This window comes from Phoenix dactylifera, chromosome 2 (genome assembly GCF_051530095.1).
Source record: "Phoenix dactylifera cultivar Ajwa chromosome 2, Ajwa_hap1_PhDact_Kaust_v1.1, whole genome shotgun sequence".
In the NCBI taxonomy this organism is placed as follows: Eukaryota; Viridiplantae; Streptophyta; class Magnoliopsida; order Arecales; family Arecaceae; genus Phoenix; species Phoenix dactylifera.
The window spans coordinates 9,049,436-9,074,642 of record NC_143191.1 but is presented as its reverse complement, the minus strand read 5'-3'; the positions used below and the strand labels follow the sequence as shown (position 1 = coordinate 9,074,642).

Below are 25,207 nucleotides of genomic sequence, written 5' to 3'. Positions count from 1 at the left end.
TTGCTCTGTTCCTATCTCTCATGATTCAAGCAAATTATGCCTTGTAAATTAGCCACGTGCAGATTCATATACATCTGGTTCTTTCCTGCTTAAATTTGGCCTGTAATGATTTTCTGCAGATTGTAATCAAGGATTTCATTACAAAAGAAGTCATTTCACAATTCAGGGCTCACACCAGTCCTATATCTGCTCTGTGTTTTGATCCTAGTGGTACCCTTCTGGTTACAGCTTCTGTACATGGGCATAATATAAATGTCTTTCGGATCATGCCAACCTGCATACCAAATGGTTCTAGCTCTGGGCGTTATGATTGGACTTCGTCTCATGTTCATCTATACAAGCTGTATCGTGGACTAACAACTGCTGTAAGATCCTGAGGAATTGTTCATCTGACATGAGTTGTAGAAACCTGTTTTCTGTCAATGTTATAACTCTTCCATTTTCCTTTTTTCGTTTGTTTCCAGGTCATACAGGACATCTGTTTTGGTCATTATAGTCAATGGATAGCAATTGTTTCATCCAGAGGTACCTGCCATATATTTGTGTTATCTCCATTCGGTGGTGATGCTAGTCTTCAACCACAAGATTCTCATAGTGATGGGCCGATCCTTACTCCTAACCTCACATTGCCATGGTGGTCAACTACGTCATGCATTACAGATCAACAATTTCGTCCACCTCCACCTCCACCTCCTGTTACACTTTCTGTAGTTAGTAGGATAAAAAATTGTAATTCTGGTTGGCTAAATACTGTTAGCAATGTTGCAGCTTCTGCAGCTGGAAAGATATCGGTACCGTCAGGTGCCATTGCTGCTGTTTTCCACAATTCTATATTCCATGATAGTCTACAAATTCCCTCCAAGGCCAATTCATTGGAGCATCTTTTGGTTTACTCTCCATCTGGTCATGTGATTCAACATGAACTTCTGCCATCTTCAGGTGCAGAGTCATCTGATAGCAGCTCAAGAATTGGATCTGGTCCTCTTTTGCAACTTCAGGATGAGGAGTTGCGTGTAAATGCTGAACCAGTTCAATGGTGGGATGTCTGCAGAAGATCTAATTGGCCTGAAAGAGAGGAAAATATCCTTCGAATTGCCTTTAGGAATCAACAGAATGCTGAGACAGTCATGGATACTTCTGATTGTGAAGATATTGAAACTTCAGGTTCTATGTCATCCACCAATAGTATAGCTGGTAAAGAGTCAGTAAAGAGTCACGAAAGACCCCACTGGTACCTTTCCAATGCCGAAGTGCAGATTAGCTCGGGAAGAATTCCAATATGGCAGATATCTAAGGTATTCACCTTGTTCTGTCATTTCCTTTAATGCTTTACCAGTTTTTTTCCTAATTATTATTGACAGTAAATAAAAATTGTTTTATACTTTTGTTATAGATTTCTTGTTATGTGATGGATCCATCAAGAACTAGTGGAAGGTCTTTTAATGATTGTACTAATGGAGAGATTGAGATTGAAGAGTTATCCTTTCATGAGGTCGAAATAAGGAGAAAAGATTTACTACCAGTTTTCGAGCAATTTCACTGCTCCCAGTCAGATTGGAGTGATAGGTAATGTATATGCACATTCACAAAGACTTGAATAATTGGTATCATCTATATATGGTTTGAGTTTGCCACTAGCATCCCTCTTAAATTTCCAATGTTTAGATTTTATATTTATACACATGCTAAAGTTACACTTTTGGAATTTGTATTTGTGGATATTTTACTATTGATATAAAACCATATTCAACCGACAAATATATCTCCTTTTTAGCCTCTGATTGGGATATTGTCTTATAGGTTAATCTAGTTAGTCTATAATCGAATGAGAGTCTACTCTCAATCATGCATGGCATGTCTTCTACGTGCCCATTGTCAAACTGGACTTGAATAGTATCTCTCTTAGATATGTGTTTTATTATATAGTATTTGCTTGTAAACCTATTTAGCCATCTATTCTATGCTAATGCTGTTGCCTCATCTCATGAACTTCACAATATCCCTTGTAACAGCTTCATCCCAGGATTTGTGTTACACTATATAATATTATTTTTTTTGTAGAGAAGGATTGTGGTCAGTACATCATATATTGTGGGCACCAATAAAGGTTTTCAGAGGCTCATCTATTTAATCATAAAGATGCCGAATCATTTTGCTTTGGTCGAGGCAAGATTAATGCAGCTAGACTGGAAAAAAAAACCCCTTGATTATTATAAGGGAAGTTTAGTTGCATACTTGAGAAGTATAGACAAAGCCACAAGTACAATGAGGAAATGAATGCAAAAGCCATCCCTCCCTTACAGACTTCCTAACCCCTGTCTCTCCTTTACCAAGGAAATTAAGATACAACACCTTTTAATCCCTTAGATAGCTGTTTGGGCTGGATTGGCTATGAGATCTAGAGCAATCTATCAATTTTGTGCTTTTCAGCCTTTCAAAAAATAAGGGGAGTCTAATTCTGTAAACTCATTTCTAGGTCTTATGACTGACCTTTCAAAATGGGCTTTACAAGAGTCTATCAGACAACTGTTATATACTACATATGTTTTTAAGTTTTTATGGACTTGTTGTCATATAAGTTGCCAATTGAACGGCCATAAGTTTAATTTGGATGTTATGTCCATTTGAAGTACCTATGCTTTACTTTTTTGTTGACATATGCTTATGATGCTATTGAATTACTATGCAGTATAATTTTTTAGGCAATTTAAATCAATTAGAATAACTGTTGAACAAGAGGAGAAATACTGTAGTGCAAGAGAGCTTGGTGTTACAATTTCACCCTTGTATCCAGACTGTTCTTCCACTTGGGCAGCTACACTTGCTTTGGATTTTATTCTGAATTTTGTGCCTGCTCCTCTTTCCGAGAAGTTTTTACTCAAGTCCTTTTTAAAGCTCTACTTCCCTGCTCCTGTGTCCGAATTTGCTATGGTACCTGCATCCCTTTTTGGTGAAGAAGAAGTCAGGTGGTGGTGGGCCAAGAGGCTGTTTATGATTCTTTTGACTTAAAAGTTAGTTTTAGGCCTCTGTATGCTGTACAAATGATAGGTGTCATTACTGGCGGAAATTTTTTAAGATGGTTCACTACTCTAGAATCCAACTAATCAAGCTGTGGTGGTCCACTGAAACTGGGGATTGGAACTGCCTGTTAATGCAGGCCTCATACTTGGTTTTGCCTTTCTTTTTTCCTCCTGAAGGGTTTGTGGATGGCATGGTATGTTTATTTCAGTTGATCAGGGTGCAATCGTTTTATTGGAAAGTGATGTGTGGTTTTATTTTAGAGGATAGACTATAAGCTGTCTGCTTCCTTATTATCTGGGACCTGTAGGTCCACTTCATGTTGCCAGCAACTATCGGGATATTTTTCCTTTCATATTGTTTATCTGATGTGATCCACCTAAAACAAATGCAAGTACTAAGGATAAGAAAGTGAGAGATAAGTTTTTTTTTTTTTGGACAAGTCTGAATATGAGGAAAGAACTGGCTAGTTTTTGTGGGAATTACATGATTTTAATAGCAGACAAATTTCTCTACTAATTGTTGATATCTTCTTCTTTGTAATGTCTTTGGTTGCGTGGGAAGTTGCCTGTCAGGTTCTGAAAGCAACTTTTCATGAACCTTATCTTTCAATTGGAAATTCCCTTTATATTTAAGCCTCTTTATCTCAAATCTGATCACAGTCATACTTTGTGAGTTTGGATCTATTCTCAAATAAAACTGAAGCATTAGGCTTAGAATATCAATGTGTTTTTGTGTGTGCGTGCATGTGTCATGTGCATGCATATGTATTATATGATGATGCAAGTCAAATCTAAAGGTGAATTCTGAGATCAATAAAATCATTTTTTTCTGAGTCTATTTTATTGGACTCATGGTCTTTTTCTCATCCTTTTCCCATGTTTTTCGTTAGATGAAACTGTTTAGAGGTAGTGTATTACATGATGTATATCATATACAATTGAAATTCTTTTAGTTCCCTAAACAATGATAATCATAACCATGTTTTGTATTTGTCTTTCTTGACATGATAGTCCTATTATGTGTCCCTCCCATTTATTTAGACTAGGTGATCATAATTCGCTTTGATTATCCTATTCCCATGTTGGATGTAACATTTAATTCTCAGTCTCAAACGTGTTTGAAATAAAGTGGTGGGCAAATCAAGAAATTCAAAAAACAAAAAGGTAGAATTATCAATGTAGTTAAATTAAAATTTTGAACTGAGCAAGGGTAAAGATGACAAATTTGACAATGTTAAGTTTGACATTAGAGTTGTGATAATAGAAAATTCTTGTCTCCCTAAAAATGTCATGTAGTGTATGAGATATTGCAACATTTTAAATATGGCGTATTGACACTCGGGATGGTGGATATCCTATCCTGGCTCAGTCCATTTCTTGAGTCATCTCGTCCCAACACACTCAATCCTTTCTGCCCTCTCTTGACACTCAGGATGGTGGGATGCCTTGCTATCCCGCTGTTATTAAAAAACTTGTGCTGTCATACTAATTACCATGTAGATTTGATAATTAGGCCTTGTTTGGGATTGTATTGGTAGTAAAGTTTTTGAAAATAGAGCTATTAACAAAGAGCTGTTTGCTATTTGGTAACTATATTTCTAAAGTGCTGTGAAACTTATACATTTGCATGGTGATCAAACCAAGAAAGTACTTTTAGTATGACAAAATGACAATAAAGGACATTACATAATATTGTATAGTATAGTATCATACATCATAATATTGCATATTAAAATATTATTATATACTATAATATTATTATAATGTAATATAATATTATATAATATAACAATATAATATGATATGATGTGATATAATAATGCATTATTACATATTAAAATATTGGTATAGTATGATATTATTATAAATGTAATATAATATTGTATAGTATAGTATAATAATGTAAGAAGAAGTGGTACGATAAGATATCATTATGCATTATTATATTATTATAATAACATAATGTAATATAGTAATGTAATAATAATACAGTACAATATTTTAGCATGGGTATTTTGGTCACTACAAAAAATTTATTAAACCAAAAATAATTTTTCGACATTAGCAAGTAGAGCTTTTGGGTAGGGATGGCAATGGTCGGGTATGGGTCGAGTCGGCTAATATTCGTACTGCAATTGAAAACCCCTTACCTATACCCGCTTCGGAGTCAGATCGGATAGAGTAGAAAAGGTATGTTGTGGCGGGTCGAGTTGGATAAACTAGACGAGGGTTGTGGCAGGTTAGATTGGTTCGGGCACTTATTTCATTTGTGTCATCCTCGGGGAAGCCTTGAGGATTAGAACCCTCCAACCCTAGAGGCATCTAGCTGAACCCCAAATAGATGACAAACAAAAAAATCCCAACATTTCTCTTAGTGGAAATGAAAAAAAAAATCGTGAGAGAGAGAGAGAGGGAGAGAGAGATGGAGGAGATACCTTGAGGCCTCTGGGATCCTTGCTGATCTCTACTAGCCCTCGTTGGATTCTAGATGCGGCCAAGAAACAGAGTCCCTTTCTTGCCCTAAGAGCGGAGAGACGAGAGAAAAAGAAGGGAGGATGGGAATTAGAGAAGGTGATCCATCGTCGATAGGAATCGGAGAAGGTGATCCATTGTTGAGGGTCTTCTACTTAAGCTCTCCTCTATTTTTCTCTCTTTTTTCTTTTTTTCCCTTATTTAGTTGTTGGTAGATGGTGGTTGAATCAAGCCTAGTTGGCACGAATATTTGTGTCAGATACTATTCAATCAAAGGGATGGATGGATGGATGGAAGAGCATGGGGTGGGGAGGGACGGAGGAGCATGCTAGGCAAAAGGGGGATGGACAAGGCGATGGGCCGTGCGGTTGTCGAGTGAAGGGGGGAGGGGAATTAGGGTATATTATATCGGGTCGAGTTTAGGGTGGGTCTTACCATTACTCGCACCTGACCCGAACACGTTTCGGGTATTATTTCTAAAACCCGTACATAGCTCTAAGTTTAAATGGATCGGGTAAAATCCACCCCATTAGGGTCAGGTCAGGTTGGGTACTCGATGGGTTGGCTAAAATTGCCACCCTTACTTTTGGAGAGAAGCTCCATTTTAGCCATTCCCTACTTTTGGGGAGAAGCTCTATTTCCCAAGGAGACATTTTTTAACTTTTTGAAGAACCAGAAAGTACTTTCATTTTTGTTACCAAACACCACCAAATGGTTCAAAAATGTTTTTGGAGGACTAAAAAGCACTTTCTGACTCTTCAAAAACATTCCCAAATGAGGCCTTATTGTGACATGGAATATACAATGTACATCAAGATCCGCAATCTCGGTACTGGATATTGTATTGATATGTTACCGGTTCGGTACGATATGATTGGTATAGTATGGTATGCACCCTATACCGAGATAGTTTATGAACCTTTTATTTTAACTTTTTATCACGGTACCACCCGAAACCGAGTGACACAGCTTGGTATGGTATGTTACACACCCTGATTTTGGGCACTACTTGGTGGTACGATATGATTCAACTCGATATGGGTCAACATAAGCTGATTTAGGGCCTATACTAGCTTGAATGGTGTTTTCATACCAATTTTGACTTGGTATGGGGCAGTACGACCCGAACCAGACAATTTGGACAATATGACAAACATTGCATATATTACACTTTGTGGCTTCTTCCTAGTGACAATGGCTTTTTTTGAATAACAAGATGTCAGGAAGGATATTATTAAATGTTAATGATAAATAAATTACAAAAAATTAGAACAAAATAATGAAAAAACTGCCTTATAATTAATTTACTTGAAGAATAACTGTATACATTTATAGAAGATAATTATATATTATCTTTTGGTTGTTGAAAATGTTAAGCACAATTTAGTGGGAGGTTCTACTATATCAAAGCAGTATATTGATTTTCAGCATAAACCTAAGGAAATTATATCATTTTGGTGCAAAGCTCATCTGAAGGATGTGTCATCAAAACACATTGAGATGAATGTTTTCACCTCTTTCAGAGATCTAATCTAGGATGCAAGCGTTTAACTTATTGCAAGCTACATTGGTCTAAGATGAAACCAAAAAAATTGCATTCTTGTTTGGGTTCTTGTTTATTTTCTTTTGCCTTATTAAGTTACAAATTTAAATTATTGTTTGGGGTATGCCCCGGTCCCTGTAAAAGAAGAGAGATTTTGATTCAGCACAGTTTTTATTAAGGAAAGAATTTTAAAACTTGTTTTAAGCCCAAAAATCCGGATTGAGGTTTCTATGGTTAAGCCCTTTAACAAGGTTGCAATTAGCCTTTTTTTTGTGTACAACAAACATTCAACCGGTTGCAATCCTCATCCGATAATTGGAACAATATGTTCAAGAAATGAGTAATATTGTGGACAGTAAGTTATTAAGATTGTGAAATCATGTAATGATTCGACTATTGAATTAGGGGAACGACGTACCTAGTGTTGCATGCTTGTCATTTAAGGTATTTGTGTTTTCTCAATGGGTTAAAATGTGTGAAGTTTGATGTTTATACTCTGGATAATTTTCTAGTTCATGATACAGTGAAATATGAATAACAAAAGATAAAAAAATGAGGAAACAAACTTTTAGATTCCTTATATTTTGGAAGAGGTGTGCTTGAGATCAATACTTCTTTCCTTATAGAAAACCTTCCTTGTAACCCTAATTTTTGGCAATTTGTCTTAGATTTTGAGATTAAAGTCAATTGATGAATATGCTTTCCTGAAAATGTTTCTGGTCATTAATAGGCCCATAATAGTGGTTTGGCCCAAGGATCGCCGAACAATTCTAAACAGGGCAGTTTGGAGTGTGCTGCATTGAATTGGCCTAGGATCGGGACAATTCTGGCTTTTGAAAAGGGTAGAGAACAAGGTACTCCGTCTTGATATTGGTGCCATGCTATCACTGTACGGTATGTTATGGTACGGGGCCAGTTCGGCATACCGAGTGTTGGTACATGCCCCGTACCATATACCGGAATCGAAGCAATACTGTATGGTATGTGCCTCGTACTGTCCTATTCGCTATGGTATGTATGGCAAACCTTGATAAGGAACGAACTGGGCCAGACCAGACCAAATCAAGCCGACCAATCAATTTTCTCAATTTTGGATGGTATAGACCCAATTTGTTTGGGTTGAACTGAGCACCCTTATAGAAAAAATCCCCCATCCCCCTAGACTTCATCTGATTCCCATATCTCTCTCTTCTCTCATCGTCTGTCTATTTGATCGTGCTCGGTCTCCCTTGGCACCTTTGTCAATGCTCCTTCCTTCGGTGTCACCCTTCTCGTTGTCCCTCACCCCATATCTGTTTCTCTGCCACCATCTGGGGCCTTCAAGGTTAGGGTTCGGCATGGAGGTATCTTCAGGGATCTCGACACCTCCATCTCTACTAGCTTCTCCACCATATCCACCAACACAAATGAGTCCGCTTTTCCCTTCTCCATCTCTCTCTAGATCTGGGTGAAGCTTAGTGGTATCAGCACTTAACTGGTACTTGATTGGCTAGGTCATGGTACTGATACCGCCAACATTTTTTGTCCTTTGTTGTAAAGCCAAAAGTGAATGCTAACAAAGGTCAGAATAGGTCCATTTGCATAATTCAAACCAGCAATTATCATCAATGTTCCTGAAAGTGGTCTATGCAGGTACATATGCTTTTATGCCCCCTAGATGCTGCTGATGACTGCTTGTGGGCATTCAAGCAACCTCCAAATGTCCAAGTGCTCACATATGTGGCCTAGGTGGAAGTGGGATGGGCAAGTTAACATGCAAATGAGGAGGTTTATCTTGTGTTCTTTGGTATGGATCATAATGTCCCTTACGCTATTGCAAGGCTTAAGGATTGGTGAACCTTAAAACCTAAGCTTCCTGTGAGGCTTAGAAAAGTTGATGGTGGTTGGCAATCTTCTATGTAGACAACAGGTGGTCGTAGCTAGCAAATGTAGTAGATAGTGAGAGATTACAGAGGAGGTGATGGCTGCACTCTCGTAATTTTCCCTCACTTCACCTTCTCTCTTTTGCCCCCCTCTACTTTCTTTTCTCTTCGATCTTCTCTTATATCTCATTTTTAATGTAATTTTTCTTTCACTGATTTATTTCTGATGTTACTTTTTCTATTTGGATTATGTTGTGATGGTACTATATTCTGAGTGGAATGTCATGATGGTCCCTTTGCTATTAATACAACTTGCACCTCTCATTTAGTCCGATGTACAAAGAAATCTCACACCTACTTAAAATAAAACTATGTTGGATATAAAATAAGTACCTCAAATTCCCCAGAGGCTGAGACATTCTATTGAACAATGTCTGTTTTTTTTTTCTTATCCACCCTTCATGTCATAGGCCTCCGTCCTCTAGTCCTTCCCTCTAGATATGTCCTCTCTCTCTCCCTCCCCTCCCCTCCCCTCCCTCCCTCCTTCCCTCACTCACACAGTCCTATCCCCTGCAGCAAAATTTCTCCTCTCCCAACCTGAAGCTTCTCTCACCCCATCTCAAAAGCAAGTTCTTAGAGTCTCTTTCCTCTTCTTTCTTCCCCTTAATCTTGTTTCTTCAAAGCAAAACAAACGCCCTTTCTCCCTCTCTTTGTTTTTCGGCCAATAAAAATAGTTTGATGAAGGTGCTCCACTGGGTGACGTCTCTAACTTGGATTTCATGCCTGAACTTAATTTATTTCTTGAGTTTTTCTTCCCTTTTGTATAGTAGATTTCTCATGGAATACTAGATATGAAAGAACCACCTCTAATTAGGGGAAATCCTAAAAACCAGATTCCAATGTCCATTATGACACACTAGAGCAAGTACAACCTGCAAACTACATCATAACGTGATTTCTCTTACTAGATTCCAAATGCCATTCTAGGGTAGATCCAAATGAAAAATTAGCTCTTCATGACCATCTTAGTTTGAAAGCTGAAGATAACATAAAACTACAGAAGCCAATTATTCCTCCTAAATGTCAAAAATAAAGTCTAATTGTGAACCTATAGAAAGGAAAAATTCCCTTGGTTCTCTCCATGTTCAAAATTAGAGCAAAGAAAACATCTGTATCTTATGTAAAACCATGGTAAAAATTGGATTTAGATTATGATTACCTTCAACCTGATCTTACTACTAAACAGGACAAGACCATAGGATCCTCTCCAAATCTTGTGCCTGTTGTAAATACCTTTTGAGTAAAAACAGTCCATATAAATTCTTAACATTTGTATGTATAATATAATGATCATAAATATGATTGTTTAATCAACAAGAATAAAAGAATTCTGAAGAATCCTATTGATGGTAGACATGAGATTGTTATCCAAGGTTGGTGGAACCAATACCGAGCGCTGTACCAGTTGCCTGATGGGATGAGTCGATATAGGCCCACGCCATGCTGTGCCGGGCCCGTACCGACACAGTAGAAGAGGCCGGAGAGAGGGAGAATGAGAGAAAGAAAAAGAGAGAGAAGAGGGAGGCCGACGGAGATCGGCAGAGAGCCAGCAGAGGTCCGGAGAGTAAGGGACTGGAGGGAGCTTTTTTATTTTTGAGATTTTTAAGTGAAGTCGGCAATGGGTTCACCAACTTTCACTTAAAATCTCCAAAAATAAAAGGAGCCCCTCCAGCCCCTGTTTCGAACGAAACAGGGGACCAGAACATGCCCCTCTTCCGCAGCTCCCTCAGCATGGCAGCTCTCCAGCCTCCACTGGCCCGTTTCGACCTTTCTCTCTCTTGTTTTCTCTCCCTCTCCCTTCCTCTCTCTCTTCCTCTTTTTTCTTCGTCTTCTCTTCTCCTTCGGCGTCGGTTTCGTTTTCGTCATCGGAACCGCCCCAGTCATGGCCGTTATGGCTTGGGACGTGTTGAACTGGACAGTTCGGGATCGTTAGCCTGGAACCATCCAGAATTGGCTAGTTCCATTCCAACTTGGTGCAAACTGGCCCGAGTCGACTCGGTTCCGAACTGGGTTGAGTGTTTTGAGTGGGTGGCCCGCCCAATAATTGCTGGTGGGAAGGCCCGAGAAGCTTCCCAACATCAATTCACGAAGAGGAGGCGTCCTTCTGCCACTTCCCCTTCCCAAATAATTCAAAAACAACATCGATTCAGGCTATTAGACGGAAGATCCAAGGCTAAATAAGGTTTGTTTTCTTTTTCCTATCTCATTCCCTCTTTTTTTTTTTGGAGGGGGCTCGAAAAAATAGCTAAAAAATTGCAAAATAAGGAAAGATCATGCTAAAATTTTTGATTTGGGCTTGATTTTTTTTATATGTTGTAGATCTATGGACAATCTATACGCTGACATAAAATTTTTTAATTTTCGGATTATGTATAATTTTTAAAAATTAAAAATATATTTGTGGATTAACAAAATGAAAAAATAACAGAAAAAGGAACTATGCTGACATTCCACTCAATATAAGGGACCATGATGTCAAAATTCCTTTTTTATTTGTGTATAGTTTTAAATATGAACCATCTAGTGGCTACATATTGCTGAAGAGCTATGAGGTACCTTGATTGCTTGCATACTATAGCTGCTAGTTCGAGCTCGATTGACATGCTACAACCTAAGGTAGTAATGGTTGGCCTGGGAATAGTAGTAGTAAACTCATGGTTGACCACTTTAGATACAATAGCAGCCACCAAGGGCTTTGAGGCAAGAACCTACTCTTTTGAATAACTGTTGCCTAATTTTATATTGGCATAACATATGTGAGATATATTCATCATAGGGAGCTAAATGTGGAGGAAGCTCATCACCTAGGAAAAGTATTGACTAATGTATTCATGGAGTTGGAACGGAACGATTCTTACCATTTCTATTATGAAGAAATATCATATCCAGCAGCCAACTTGGTGATAGAAAACATGATGAGGGCATATTCATGGTCAAGGCATCTTAAGAATTAGGGTCTTGCTTTGGTACCCGCTTTTTCTAAGCCATTCTTAACCTTTGATCCAAGGGCTGAGATTGAATGTAGGAACCAGTTGTCTCCTCATAGGTTCTTGAGGTCCTGGTTGAAAACTAGTCTTCCAACTAAATAGATGGATACTGGTGCCTACTTTTTTTCTACCCCACCATGAAAGGAACTAGTCTTCAAATAAATAGAAGGAATATCAGTGCCTATCTTTTTCTGTCCCATTGTGAGAGGTTTTGTTCTCATCCAAAAGGGCACAAACGTTAATTACACTATAGGATAAACTTGGAAAGAAATTGTAATTTTCTCCTTATTTGTATAGGATTCATATACTCTTATTACAAAGACTATCCAATGGTCTCTCTTCTTTGTTTGGCATAACCTTATCAAACGAGATCCAAATCTTCCTTGCCCACCCTCCTTTCTTGCTTTATCTATCATTCTGTTTTGCACTCTCTCTTGTTTTGTTTCTCTTTTCTATCTTTATATTTCTCTTTAAAATTGGTAACCAACCGAAAACTGATTTTCTAACTGTCTTCTTCCAAAATATCAATCTTGATCTCTCTCTCTCTCTCTCTAAACTAGCGACTGGTCACACCAGTTAATCTTTTAAATCTCTTTTTGCCCCTCTTTAGGCGGATAGTGAATATTTAATTTGTTAAGATGTTGCCTGACATAAGAAAGACAACAAAGCAAATCCCTTAGAATTGATACAATATCATTGGTCAAGTGTATATTGGTTTAATATGATGATAAAAAAGGATTGCATATAGGACGACTAGGTTATCAGGAATAAACGTTAAGTGGGAGTGAGCATCCCTAGTTCCAAATGGTTCACTAGAGGAGCATGAAGGATCGGTAATCTGAAAGAGATCGAATAGCACTTGTTGTAGACAATGGTAATGCAACTTCAAAAAAATTTACCAATAATCAAAGCAAAGAGGTTAAAGGAGTAAATGATGAAATATTGTTCTAAATTGATAAGAAAAGAATGATCTCATCAAGATGTAAAATGATTCATACTGAACCTGATAACCAACAAACACACAGGCTAAGAAGATGCCTTCTGAGAATTCACGAGAGGTCAAATAGGTCAAATTAGGGTAATGCTTTGATGACAATGGAGATTAGGGGAAGGGGAGTCTGGTATAACCTACCAAGACAACTCCTAGCTAGGCTCTTGTTCAATAGCAAACATATGACAACCAAGAACTATATTGAGAATTAATTGTCTATGGTATTGTCCAATGGATCTTAGTTGCTGTCCCAGGATTAAATTGAGGAACATAGTGATGCTTACCAAGTACCAGTACGCCTTAGAAGTTTGAAAACAAGCCATATCTTCCTATGCAAAAGCCCTTGGGATTGTTTTGTAGCCAATCAAACATATTGATTTATGTAGCCAGCTTGAAGTATTTGTTTATGAAATTTCCCCATGGATGAAGGCACTAGAAATTGGAAAACAAGCCTCATTTGCCGTACATAATAAGAAAAGCCCATTCAAACAAGATTTCATCGGATCCTGCATTACCAGTTCTTGTACATAGCTCTGATATTTTCATGAGTGTGCCTATTGGTTGAGTTGGTAAAGTCACTGGGTGTTGGAGCCTGTGTATGATCCCTCCCTTGCCTTGTTTTCGGTCTGGCTTCCTTTCATCCTCATCCTAATAAAACAAAAACTTTGACAGTTATGGACAAGTCCACGACATATGTCCTTCTTGGCTTTTTCTATCAGAAACATTGTTAACCTCTAACAACTAATGCCAAGTCTGAAGTTGTCCGTGCTTGTTATCCAATTAAGGAAGATGTCCACATTTATGTGCATGTAAAAGTCTACCACTAACTTAACCCTTGTTTCATATTAGTTATAGGATTTATGCATGTTAAGGATGATGGGAACTTATTATTAGACCTAGTTGGATTATGGTGTTTGCAATAAGAGGATACAAGAGGATCCATTAGAGCATCCGTTTGATGTCATTAATTTTTAACTATTACTTGCAACTTGCAGTGCATGTCTGGTAGAAGAGAAAGAAGGTTTTGATTAATGGTTCTAATCCCATCAATTGCAAACATGGGCAATGTGCATCATTAATTAAAGAACATATATGAGGGCCCGTTCTATTGACCGGCCCGCACATGAATTGGGCTGCAAGCCCATGTGAGCAAGGGCTCACACGACCCGTGTGTGGGAGAGGGAGAAGTCGGACTCCGAACAGAAGTCCTCTTCTCCCCCGGCTCCGCTGGGAGGAGATGGAAGGAGGCCAAATCCTTTCATGTTTGAGCTGGTTGTCCTCTATAAGAGAGAGCCCCCACCTTCGTTGAGTGCCACCGCTCCTCTTTCCTCTTTTCTCTCATCGAGTCCACGGTTTTCAGTTCTTGCGCCCACCAAAGATCGAAGCTGGTGATGCTGCCAAAGCCAAGGTAAAGATCCAATCTTTCTTCCCTTAGCTTTCTCTTCTTCCCATGGTCCAAAAGCATCGTCACGGGGAAGAATCGATCGAAAATTGATGGAAAAGTTTTCTGTTCATGTCCCCTATTTTCGTTATTTTTCTCTTTCCGATCACCATCACCGCTGGCGTTCGTCACTGAGGGCCTTGGCCCTTGCATCGGCCTTGGGTCGAAGACAGACCCCCAGTTGTCGGCGAGCAGGCTGAGATCCGAGTACACCGAGCCAAGAAATTCTCCTTCTCGGCCCTATTTTTTGGTTTGATTTTGGCCCGTCGGCCACTGCTGACTGCCCTTTGCATCATGTCTCCATTGTCGGTTGCCACCTCGCCGGACCACAACCATGGCAAGCCACCAGCTCATCTCCCTTCCTCTCCTCTATTTTGCCGAGAAAGAAGAAAAGAAGAGAGAGAAAGCCATCCTTCTCTTTTCCTTGTTCTCCCTTGTTCCTTTCTTGTTTCTTCTCTCCACCTTCTCTTTTCCACTTTCTCTCTCTAGAAGCTCTATAGATCCCAGTATAGCATTCTATCGACCCGATTTAGGAACCTGAGTTGACCTTTGAAATAAGTCCCTAAACTGCCTTGGTGCCCAGATCGCCTACTGGACTGATCACTTCGGCACTATTGAATGTCCTTGAAGCTTTCATTGATGAACTATGTTGATTAATCTTGGCCCTAATTGAGTCTGATTTATTGAGGAAATCATCTAGACCTGACCCACATGAAATCGCTGTACGCACATTCAAGACTTATATTATTTTATGAAAGTTATTAATTAAAAATTAATTTTGTTAATATTTTAAATAGGTCTAATGGAGTCGCCTAGTGAAGTCTGACAGTCTAAGACAAAAGAGACAAGTAAATCTTTTACTCTTTGCTAGTTTTTGAAGTTGTAAACTTCTTACTAGTTTTTGAAGTTGCAAGTAAATCTTATATTTCTTACTAGTTTTTGAACTTGCAAGTAGATCTTGCACTCCTTATTGTTTTTCAAATTATCATATTTATCCTACATAAGATTTGCTTGTAGAATTATCATGGTTTTTCTTAAGATTATGGATCAGCATATGTGTTATGAAAATTATGCTTTATTATGAAAAATAATTTCATGAATGTTTTAATGAAAATATCTTTGTTATGAAATTTGAATCTGATCATGTCGTTTAGTATTTTTTATCTATTTATGTGTATGCTTTAAGAAAAAAGATATAAGTATTTGAAGAGCTCTCAGATAGCTATGTATGATCTCTAAAATTTAAAAAATCGACACTCGGGGCTAGTATCCATATGAACACTGGCTTCGCTAGTGGGTATAAAGTTGGCATACGAAACAAGAATCTTTGTTGATTATGAACTTGGGCCTTGTCATTGGTATAAAGTGACCATAGCACAAATATCTGTGAGCAATGTTTTGAACTATGATATGGTTAAATGAGAGAAGAATGATTTATGTATTTATTTGTAAAATAAACTTGGAGGTATGTTTATAAAATATGAATGATTTATGCATGCATGATTTGCTTTGTGACTTGTTTTAATATACTGTACTATGAAATACTTATTTTGGAATATCATTATTTTTATTAAAATGATGCATTGACATGGAAAAATTTATTCTTGATCCGGTAAGATAATGAAAGGTTTACTTACTGAGCTGTATCGCTCATATACATCTATTTTTCTTTTTCTCTCTCTAGACAAATAGAGTCGATAGGAACGAAGGATAATCCAGGCTTGGAGTTCGCGCTAGCAAGTTTGGCGATCTTTATAGTAGAGCATCATTTTTGTTCTTCGGTTGATTAAGAATTTGTAGTTAGTTATTTTCTGACTATTGAGGATTACGGGTTTGGTATTTATATTTGGATTTAGACACTCTGAACCAATATTGGTTTTATTTAATGGATAATGAAATTAGATTCCTATTTATTCTATTATATTTGTAATGAATTTGCAAGCTAAATGTAATATTGGATTTGTGTTATCATGGGTTGTATACCTCGGTAGCACAACTATGTCATGCTTTGGATCTGGGGTGCGACAACATACCTATTGGATGATTGATGATCCCATCAACAGTGTGCTACTTGGCATGCATGATCATCGTGGACCATATGTATGATTGATTAGAAAGGGAGGAGTATCAGATTGACATTTGTAGTTTAAGAGAAATAAATAATGGTGTAGGGAGGGGACAGATCAAAGTCTGTATGATTTCCCATACTAGTTGATTGCGAGGTAAAGAACATTTTATTGGTGCCTATGGTTTAAGAGGAAGGTGGGAGAGAAGGCTGGGACAGAATAGGGGCATGAAGATCACAAACTGCTGCCTATTATTAACCAGTATTATTAGGATTCTGATCAAGTCATAAAAACATTGAGGGAGCCAGATTGCATTGGGTTGGATTGTTGATCAAACTGTGGGTCATAAGATTCTTTTTGATTCCTTAAAATATACTGATATGAAAATTTGGAAAAAGAGTTAATTATAAGGAAGATGAATGAAGAATAAAAAGAGACATGTAAGGAGTTTTTCTTTCACCTGCATATAAACCCATTTATAGCACATTGAATGAAAGAAACATCATGCCTAGTTATTCAAGATCTTTATATACCATCTCTCCAAATATACCAATTTAATTATCATTTTCGGTAGACTATGTTAAAATTTATGTGCTTGAGTCTTGTTAGTGAGTAATAACTAATAAGTAATCTTAAAATCGATAGAGTTAAACAGATCATAGAAAATGGACTTGGATGTGGTTTAATTAGTAAATAACATGACAAGTTGAATGTTATAATCCAAGGGATTATGTGATCCATAACACAGGTTTTAACCATATGATCCTGAAAGGTCCCAGCCCATGGATCACATCTTGAACTTTTAGCATACTCTGCCTCAAACTTAAGATTATTTGCTTGTATTGAAGATTCTATCATTCAAGGTACGTGGATATCCCTATGTTTTTTCTGCATCCATTGAAGATGATTGAGTTTTAGCACTTATTTTGTTTTGGACTCATTTTTTCTTCGCATGTCCAGCTATAGATAATTGGCTGCTAAAATTTATCTGTATCTTGCCAGTGGTATGACAGATTTGCTAAAACTTTTAATTCTCATTATAATGTTGGAGCTGCTTATCATGATCTTCATCATCATCATCGTGTTGTGGAGAAACTGATTCAATTTTTTAAATAGTTTGCCACTTTGGTGCCACTTCAATATTTTGAGCTTGCAATCATTATCCTCATAATGCCTGTCCCCAGAAAACAAGGTTACCTACAAGGCATGACTCTACCTTGGGAAGGCTTATGGAAAGATTTGAGTAGATTTTTCGGACAAGCTGTTGACTTTATTACCAAATCTACAATTGGTGTGGTTTTATGGTCGAGACAACTATATCTTGAAAAGGAAAATGCCATTAAAACTGAAATGCTAGTTATCAGTTGGTAACCTACCTTAATGTGATCTGATTTTGCTATTTAAGATGGTGTAAGATCTAATTCGTTAATCATGTTTTAGATGAAAATCTATTTAATCGAAGGTACAGTCTAAATCAAAAAGAATCCTAGTAGGGGGAACCATCATCTTATCTGAAGAAAGGGAAGAGTATGAAGAGAATATAAGAAAATTCTTCTATGCAGCATAGAATTCCATGCAATGTAATAGTTAGGGATGCAAGTGGGCTGAGACAGGGCTGCATCAAGGCTAGCATGTCCTGATCCAGTTAGGCCTGGGCCTGGTTTATCTTGACATCAGCCTGTCTTTTTCAAACCTAGTCAGAGCTCGAAAACAATAACTGGGCCCAATCCAGCCTAAGCTAAGCTGGTTTTGATCTACATAAGTTGCATAATTATCTTTCTCACCTCGGTTTAATTCAATTCAGGGATGAGTCTTAGGTGGATAATTAGGTGAACTATCCAGCAGGCCAACTAATTTTGTCTTTATATTCAGAGGTTACTTGATAACTTTAATCTAATTGCAATTCAAATTTCAATGCTATACTATATATGACTTAGACAATCCCTATAATTTAGTAATTAATTGATAACATTAATTTAATTTCAATTGAAATATCAAACGCCATATCATATGTCATTCATATATGTTTGATGTATACACTTTTTATACATATACTATACGTGTACTCTTCTATTTTCTTTATAAAATATATAACATGCATACAACTAATGCTTCATGTCTATACCATATGTACTATAGAGATAGGCCAAGCCAAAATCAGGTTGGGTTAGGATTGGTCCAAAGCCAGTTTGAATTAGATCTATGGTCTAAAATCCTGTCTCAGCCTGATCCATTAGGCCTGAAAAGATGACCAAGCCTGACTAATTTTTTCAGACTGGTCCAGTGGCCTGATGGGCCATCCCAACCCATTTCCAATAGTCATTACTGTGTTAAATCAAAACCTTAACGATCAATTGGCATCCTTTTTTCTTCAATTAGCCAATTGGAATATCAACTACAGTATTTAATAGTCTACTACTGAAAATTATTAAGAAAGACTTCGTATTCAGCCACCTACAGATCGGGTTTACATGGAACTATGGATGGCAGAACCGTCCCGAACCACCTGGTTTGAGGCATACCAACTGTACCGGCAATGGACCAGGACGGTTCCGGCAACCGAAACGAGAACCGGCGATGGAGAGGGAGAGGGAGAGGGAGAGGAGAGGAAAAGAAAGAGCAGGGGAGGGAGGGAGAGGAAGGGTAGCGACTGGCCGGCGGAGGGCCGGGGAGCTGTGATGAGGGGCGGAGGAGGGGTCGCGGAGGGGGCCCTTTTTTATTTTCAAACTTTTTAAGTAAAGTCGGTAAACTCCTTGCCAACTTCACTTAATTTTTTCAAAATAAAAACTAACCTTTGAGCCTAAAAATGTTTAAGTAACATGCTGCTTAAGTAACTAGAAGCAGACTATCAAAATCTTGCGCATGCAACTATGATATATGCAGCTTAGGTAACATGCTGATATTGATGATCAAGAGTTTCAAGAAAGCATGTGAGCAGTGTTTTAAAAGACTAAGAAGAAGGGTGTTTCAACCTAGAAAAAGATGTGGCTTGAGCCTTTTGGGAAGTTTAAGGTGTAACCTTCAGATAGCAATTATATATATAGTCCATAATTTTTTTTGTTAACCTTCCACATTTAAGTTACTCCACGTCTTACCAGGACTTAGGGAGCCAAAAGCTGCAAGAACAGGGTGCTACAAGCTTTTTAAGCCTTAATCATGGATTTTTAAAACCATGCATGCCAGAATGTGTAACCAATGCCTTCACTTTAATTGATATTATTGTTTAATGAGGTCATATGAAGAAATGATTAAAACCCACCCTCTATGCCATAGATTAGATTTTTGTTTCTGAAAATGTTGGTCTGATGTAGCAGTTATGTGATGAACAAGAAAGGAAGAATGAAGCTGACTAGAAAATTTTCTGGTGTATACTTAGTTGAGAAATTAGGTTGGGAGGTGGCCATGTCTCTGGGAGTCTGGATTTTAACACTAACTGGTTCCATATTTTCTGTATTCGACGCTTGGACGGAGGTAAGCAAAAGAAAACCAGTTTACATGTTACAGAATAAGTATCAAACTAAAAGGGGAAGGTGGGAGGGTTCGCCATTCTGTAAATCAAGGTTTTTTTGGGATTAAAAGAGGATAATGAATGTAGATAATGGATGAATTTCCTAATAGTACCCAAATACTTAGAGAAACTTGACTAGGCTCTGCGAAACCATTTGATCATAGCTCTAACTGTATGGTTTTTAAAACATATCCATCTGTTAACTATTAAAATCTGCCAATGGACCGATTAATTCAGGTTGGCTGGTTGCCTCTCCTTAGAAAAAAGAAGGCTTTTGTATATTTCTGACATCATTATATAAATTGTATAAATTGTATAAATTGTATATTATAAACTTTTAGTTCACGTCTTGATTGTTTAGATACATAAATTAGGTTCTAGTCTGTGCAGTTATTTATCATTGAGGACACTTCTTGCAGGGGTCTTGCTGGAGGACGATGCCAAACTTTATCATCAGAGACTGACCCAGCTAGAGATAAGTTCGCCAATGGCACCATCATTAATCACTCCATGCCTTTATCTCTTACATCTGAATCAGATGTTGGTAAGGACTGCTTGATATTACATTACACCAGTATTTGCAACTTGTTGAATGGATGCCTTACATTCTCAATGTCTGTTCTAGGGTCAAGAACTGCACAAAATTTGCTTGATTTGGATGGACACTGTATGGCAGGGCGGTGTGAACCTGTTAGCTTGCAGTCACTGGAGAATGCAATTCCTCATGAGTCTCTGCAGAGTTCAACTTTAATGGTTCATTGTGAGGTAGAAGATGGAAGTGTGGGTTCCATGCTTGCATCATGCCAAATGAATTCATCTGCTATGATGCGAAGGAAATTAGCTGACAAAGATTGTGCCTCATTTAATTCGAGACGCTCTAACAGCTATTCTCTTATGCATGGCTCTGTTATAAATGGCTTATCCACTACAGCAAGTAGCTTGTCATGTGCTGGGAGACCAGTCATTGCAAACACTCACTCTTCAAATGGCACTTTAACCAATGAAGTCTCAAATGCTTGTATTGCCAATATGCATTCAGAACAGATGGAAACTTCTGATTCGCATAATTCACTAGAGTTTACCCAATATTTCCATGAAGGCTATTGTAAAGTATCTGAACTCGATGATTGCCGTGAGTTAACTGAAGCTGTTACAGATGCAGACAGCAGCAGCAGCCACTGCGAGAGAGAAAAGCCTGAGGAAGATGAGGACAATGATGATATGCTGGGAGGTGTATTTGCCTTTAGTGAAGAAGGTATTTTCTAATCTTAATTGCTGTGAAGGGACATTTATGATGATTTCTCCCCATTTCCCTTTACCTCCTCATCTATTGAACAGGTTGAATGTCAGTAGGCAATTCCCCTGTACATATAGATAGACTGAATCCATACTTCCTCCAATTCCATTCGTCATACTGTTGAAAATGGTGGCTTCTTAGTAGGAATGTTTCATTTGGAATAAATGTTGTGGGGAGGATCAACTTCAACCCTTATGGTACATACTAAAAGGTATCAACTTGTACTTTTCCTAATTGCAGCTTGTCTTTTGCTTTCATTCTCTTTTGGCATTCGAATAACGTTGTCATTTGTATGATCCAAGGGCCTCTGAATGAAGGACCCACAATTCAGTGTAGAAGTGGGTGGACGGAAGTCGAAGTCTTCTGCTGAATCACGTCTCTTTTCCCTACTCTTTGTACATTCTGTGGATTTGAATTTGTAAGTGATGGAGTGGTTGCTGGACATGGGAAAGTTGGGCACTCTTGGTAGAGGTTATTGTTGACAACATTTCCCTGCCTTTGAGATGGCCTCTCCCTCAAATTTAGCTGTACAGATGTGACTACTGTTTAAATGGCTTCCAAGGATGATTCATAGTGTATGTTTCCTCCTGTAGTTGGGAAGTTGATTCCAGTCTCGTATGGTTTTGTGTATTGATCATCTAGCTTTGATTGCTTTCATTGAAATACTGTCTGAATTATTTGTCTCTTGTTAATGAAGATAACGTATCCAAGTATTCTTTTCTCCAAAGGGCCTTCTGCCTTTGTGCTTATCCTTCACTGAAATCTGCTACTCCCATGCATTGTCACTATAAAGATATGCAGATATTCTTTGGCTCGAGTTTGAAGGTCTGTTTTGCTGCTGCAAATGAATCGATTTCTGTGCCGGCATGCCATCTATTCCTACCAAAGATAGTTTGTTGCCAATCTCACATGGTAAATGACTACATGTGAGGTAGAATGAAAATTCATGGTGTGAGCAGACAGTTTGTCGATCAGCCAGGGTCTGATGCTGAACTGAACCAACAGCTTGGCCGGTTGGGTTGCAGTGGTGTCTTCAGTATATGATAATATTTATATTTTTCACCATGAATAGAAAGCATTGGTTCTTGCAGATTTTGCAGACCAAAAATACAAAAAAACGAGAGAGAGAGAGAGAGAATAAGATAACCTAACTGGACCTAATATTCTGATATTCGAGCAGCTTGATAATCTAATATATTGGGTGGTTGAATGGTTTGGGTTTGGATATGACCCAAATCTAGATTAATAATCAAGGATTACCTGAGTGTAATTTAATAAGTAAATGTATAGATGCGTGTCATGTTAGAGATTTACTTTATGTCACTACGTGAAATGACATATAGGAAGAATCTAGCGATTAGCATATTTGCCCACTTCTGGTTGTCATTTTGCATTCCACCATTTGGTGATTTGATAATTTGTTCTTGAATATTGCTTTCAAATTTTCAATCGCCATTTTATGCCTGCTCCCTTTGTAGAGGTGGGAGTGGGCAATGAGTTATGTTAGAATTCAATGATTGATTGATTGTGCCAAACTTAGTTGGTTTTACCAAACTTCATCTTGATTGATTTGTGATTGATTGTGCTAAACTTAGTCGGCCTTACCAAATTTCATCAGCTTCCTAGTTTATATAAAGGCTACTTCTGTACATTGTAACAGACATGCAGAAATATAATTCTCTTCATTTTTAACAGGTTAAGTTGGGTTGGACATGGGTTTGTGTTTGAGCATGAAGGAAACCTGCCAACCCAAACTCAACCTGTCTATTAAAATAGGCCAGATATCCACAACCGAATCTGATCTATGTTAACTTGTTTAATAAACAAGGCATGTCAGATCAAGTTTACGATAACAGGTTGGATGGGTATAAACATGTTAAACAAGTTTAAACAAGTCAAGGGTTGTAAGTGGGTGGATCCGTAACCATATTGAATCAACCAAATTTTTGAAGGGATCCAATGATCTTAGCTTTTATCTCTGTTAGAAGCGCTAATCTTAGAAACCTCCTCTACCTTCCCATGATCATTCTTGCCCTCTACCTTCCCATGATCATTTTGCTTAGCTCAGTCTCTTACTTGCGCAAGCACTCCAGTTGCTCTGATCCATGGTCCATAAAGAAGTTTAGAGTCCTTCCCTTTCACAGAGCTTATAGTTGTATGTCAATTCTGGTTATCCCAAGACTTTATTATTTGTTTGTCGCACAAAAAAACTTTTTGCGAATTTTATGATCTTTCATCGTTTTTTTCTCATTTTCTTCCTTCTACTCTTCCTGAATATTGGTCAATTTATATGATCATTGAGAAACCTTTTTACTGATTTCTTCTATTCTAATAGATTTCGCACCATCTAGCTTGGGCGAATGACCCAAGAGTCCACACAAATAGCATGGATCTGGAAGATCTTCATATGAAAAGGTTGCCGATCCTTCCCCTTGACTATAATATGAACTCCTGGTCTAATAAGTTTGGTAAGATCCACATCAACACAAAATCTAGCAAAACCAGTTTTATTCAAGGTTTCCATCCTGCACCAGCAAAAGAAGCTAATCTGGTTATCTTCTTGTTATCCCAAAGCTCCATTGGAAGCATGCTGGATCTTATGCTTAACGGGTCTAAAATTAGGCCTCCAATATTCTAATGCCTGATTTTGTCCAGCAACAGATTCCCCTCCCTATAACCTGTGAATCCGAGATCTCCATGGCAAACATCATGCCAAATCAAAAGATCCCCATCCCTTAAGAACAATCTATTCCCACCTCGGCCTCCATCACCACGAATAACTCCCGTGCTCACCACCAATTGTCCACCCTCTCACTGCTCTCCACCCCCTTGGGCAGAGGTCAAAACCATAGCCAACGTAGTGCTCGTTAGCTCAAAAGAAATACATCCCACTTGTTGAAATATTTGGAGTATAGAGAGAAAAACAAAGAGAGAGACTGAGAGCTAATTTTATTTCTTTTACTTCATATTCGGTACATTTCAGAGGTTATATATACTCGTGTACAGACTCCATACATAGAAAATAATATAAACTGATATAGGATCTCACTATCAATGGAAAATATTATAGGTGATACAGGTTATCATACGATCCTTAAAATTACTCTAACAAGATTATGCTAACAAAGAAAACTAATATAGGTTGACACAGAATCACGCTAATAAAGAAAAATATTTATGAGTGATGCAGATTGTTACGTGATCCCTAAAATTATTCTAACATCATCCCTCAAACTCAAAATGATACTATTAGCTCAAAAGCTGATATAGTATGTTAGGAGTTGATATAACAATTTAAAAACCGATATGGCAGACAAATTTGTCTCTCTAACATGATAGATTGACATGTCTGTCGATATGGCTGATTGACTTGCCTAATGATGTGGTAGCGAGAAGAAACAAAGAAGATAATAGTTGTAGCGAGGACAGATCTCAGAGAGAAGACAACCGTAGCTCGATGATGCTCGTAAACAAAAGCACCAAAGCCGACATCTCTTCCCGATTGCAATAAAGATGAAGAAAAAGAAAATGCCAGGTTTCTCTTAGATTTGAAGAGGGGGGTTTTGAAAGATGCTGAGGTTGGAGCCTCGCCACCCCCCCCCCCCCCCCCCCCCCCCTAAAAAAAAAAAAGCAAGACAAGAGAAATAGATCTGCGAACGACGACGACGACGACGATAATAAAAGTAGAAGAGATGATGGCAGCAAGTTACATAATTGGTGGCTCAATACTATGTTGAAATATTTAGAGAAAAGAAAAACAAAAGAAAAGGAGAGAGAGAAAGCAAAGTAATTTTATTTCTCTATTGCTTCATATTCAGTACATCTCAAGAGTTATATATACTCGTGTACAGACTCCATATATGAAAAATAATATATATTGGTATAGGATCTCACTAATAATGGAAAATATTATAGGTGATATAGATTATCATGCGATCCCTAAAATATTTTAACAGCTTC

General features: G+C 37.9%; 1 protein-coding gene across 8 annotated transcripts in view; it reads left to right on the top strand.

Annotated features, from left to right (window-relative positions):
• The window catches only part of LOC103710951 (autophagy-related protein 18g-like), a 28,046-nt gene extending 6,072 nt beyond the window's left edge, over positions 1 to 21,974 (top strand). For 2 of the 8 annotated variants that reach the window (XM_008796885.5, XM_026806184.3), the window contains 7 exons: positions 120 to 365; positions 465 to 1,295; positions 1,394 to 1,566; positions 20,370 to 20,494; positions 20,576 to 21,205; positions 21,289 to 21,458; positions 21,550 to 21,974. In XM_008796885.5, the coding sequence (XP_008795107.2) occupies positions 120 to 365; positions 465 to 1,295; positions 1,394 to 1,566; positions 20,370 to 20,494; positions 20,576 to 21,205; positions 21,289 to 21,293 (2,010 nt within the window). In that variant the 3' untranslated portion in view covers positions 21,294 to 21,458; positions 21,550 to 21,974. Of the gene's footprint in view, positions 1 to 119; positions 366 to 464; positions 1,296 to 1,393; positions 1,567 to 8,667; positions 8,921 to 20,369; positions 20,495 to 20,575; positions 21,206 to 21,288; positions 21,459 to 21,549 lie in introns of those variants that run through there. The other 6 variants (XM_088715240.1, XM_008796888.5, XM_088715239.1 and 3 more) reach the window with 6 other exon arrangements.
• Positions 21,975 to 25,207: the final 3,233 nt, after the last annotated feature.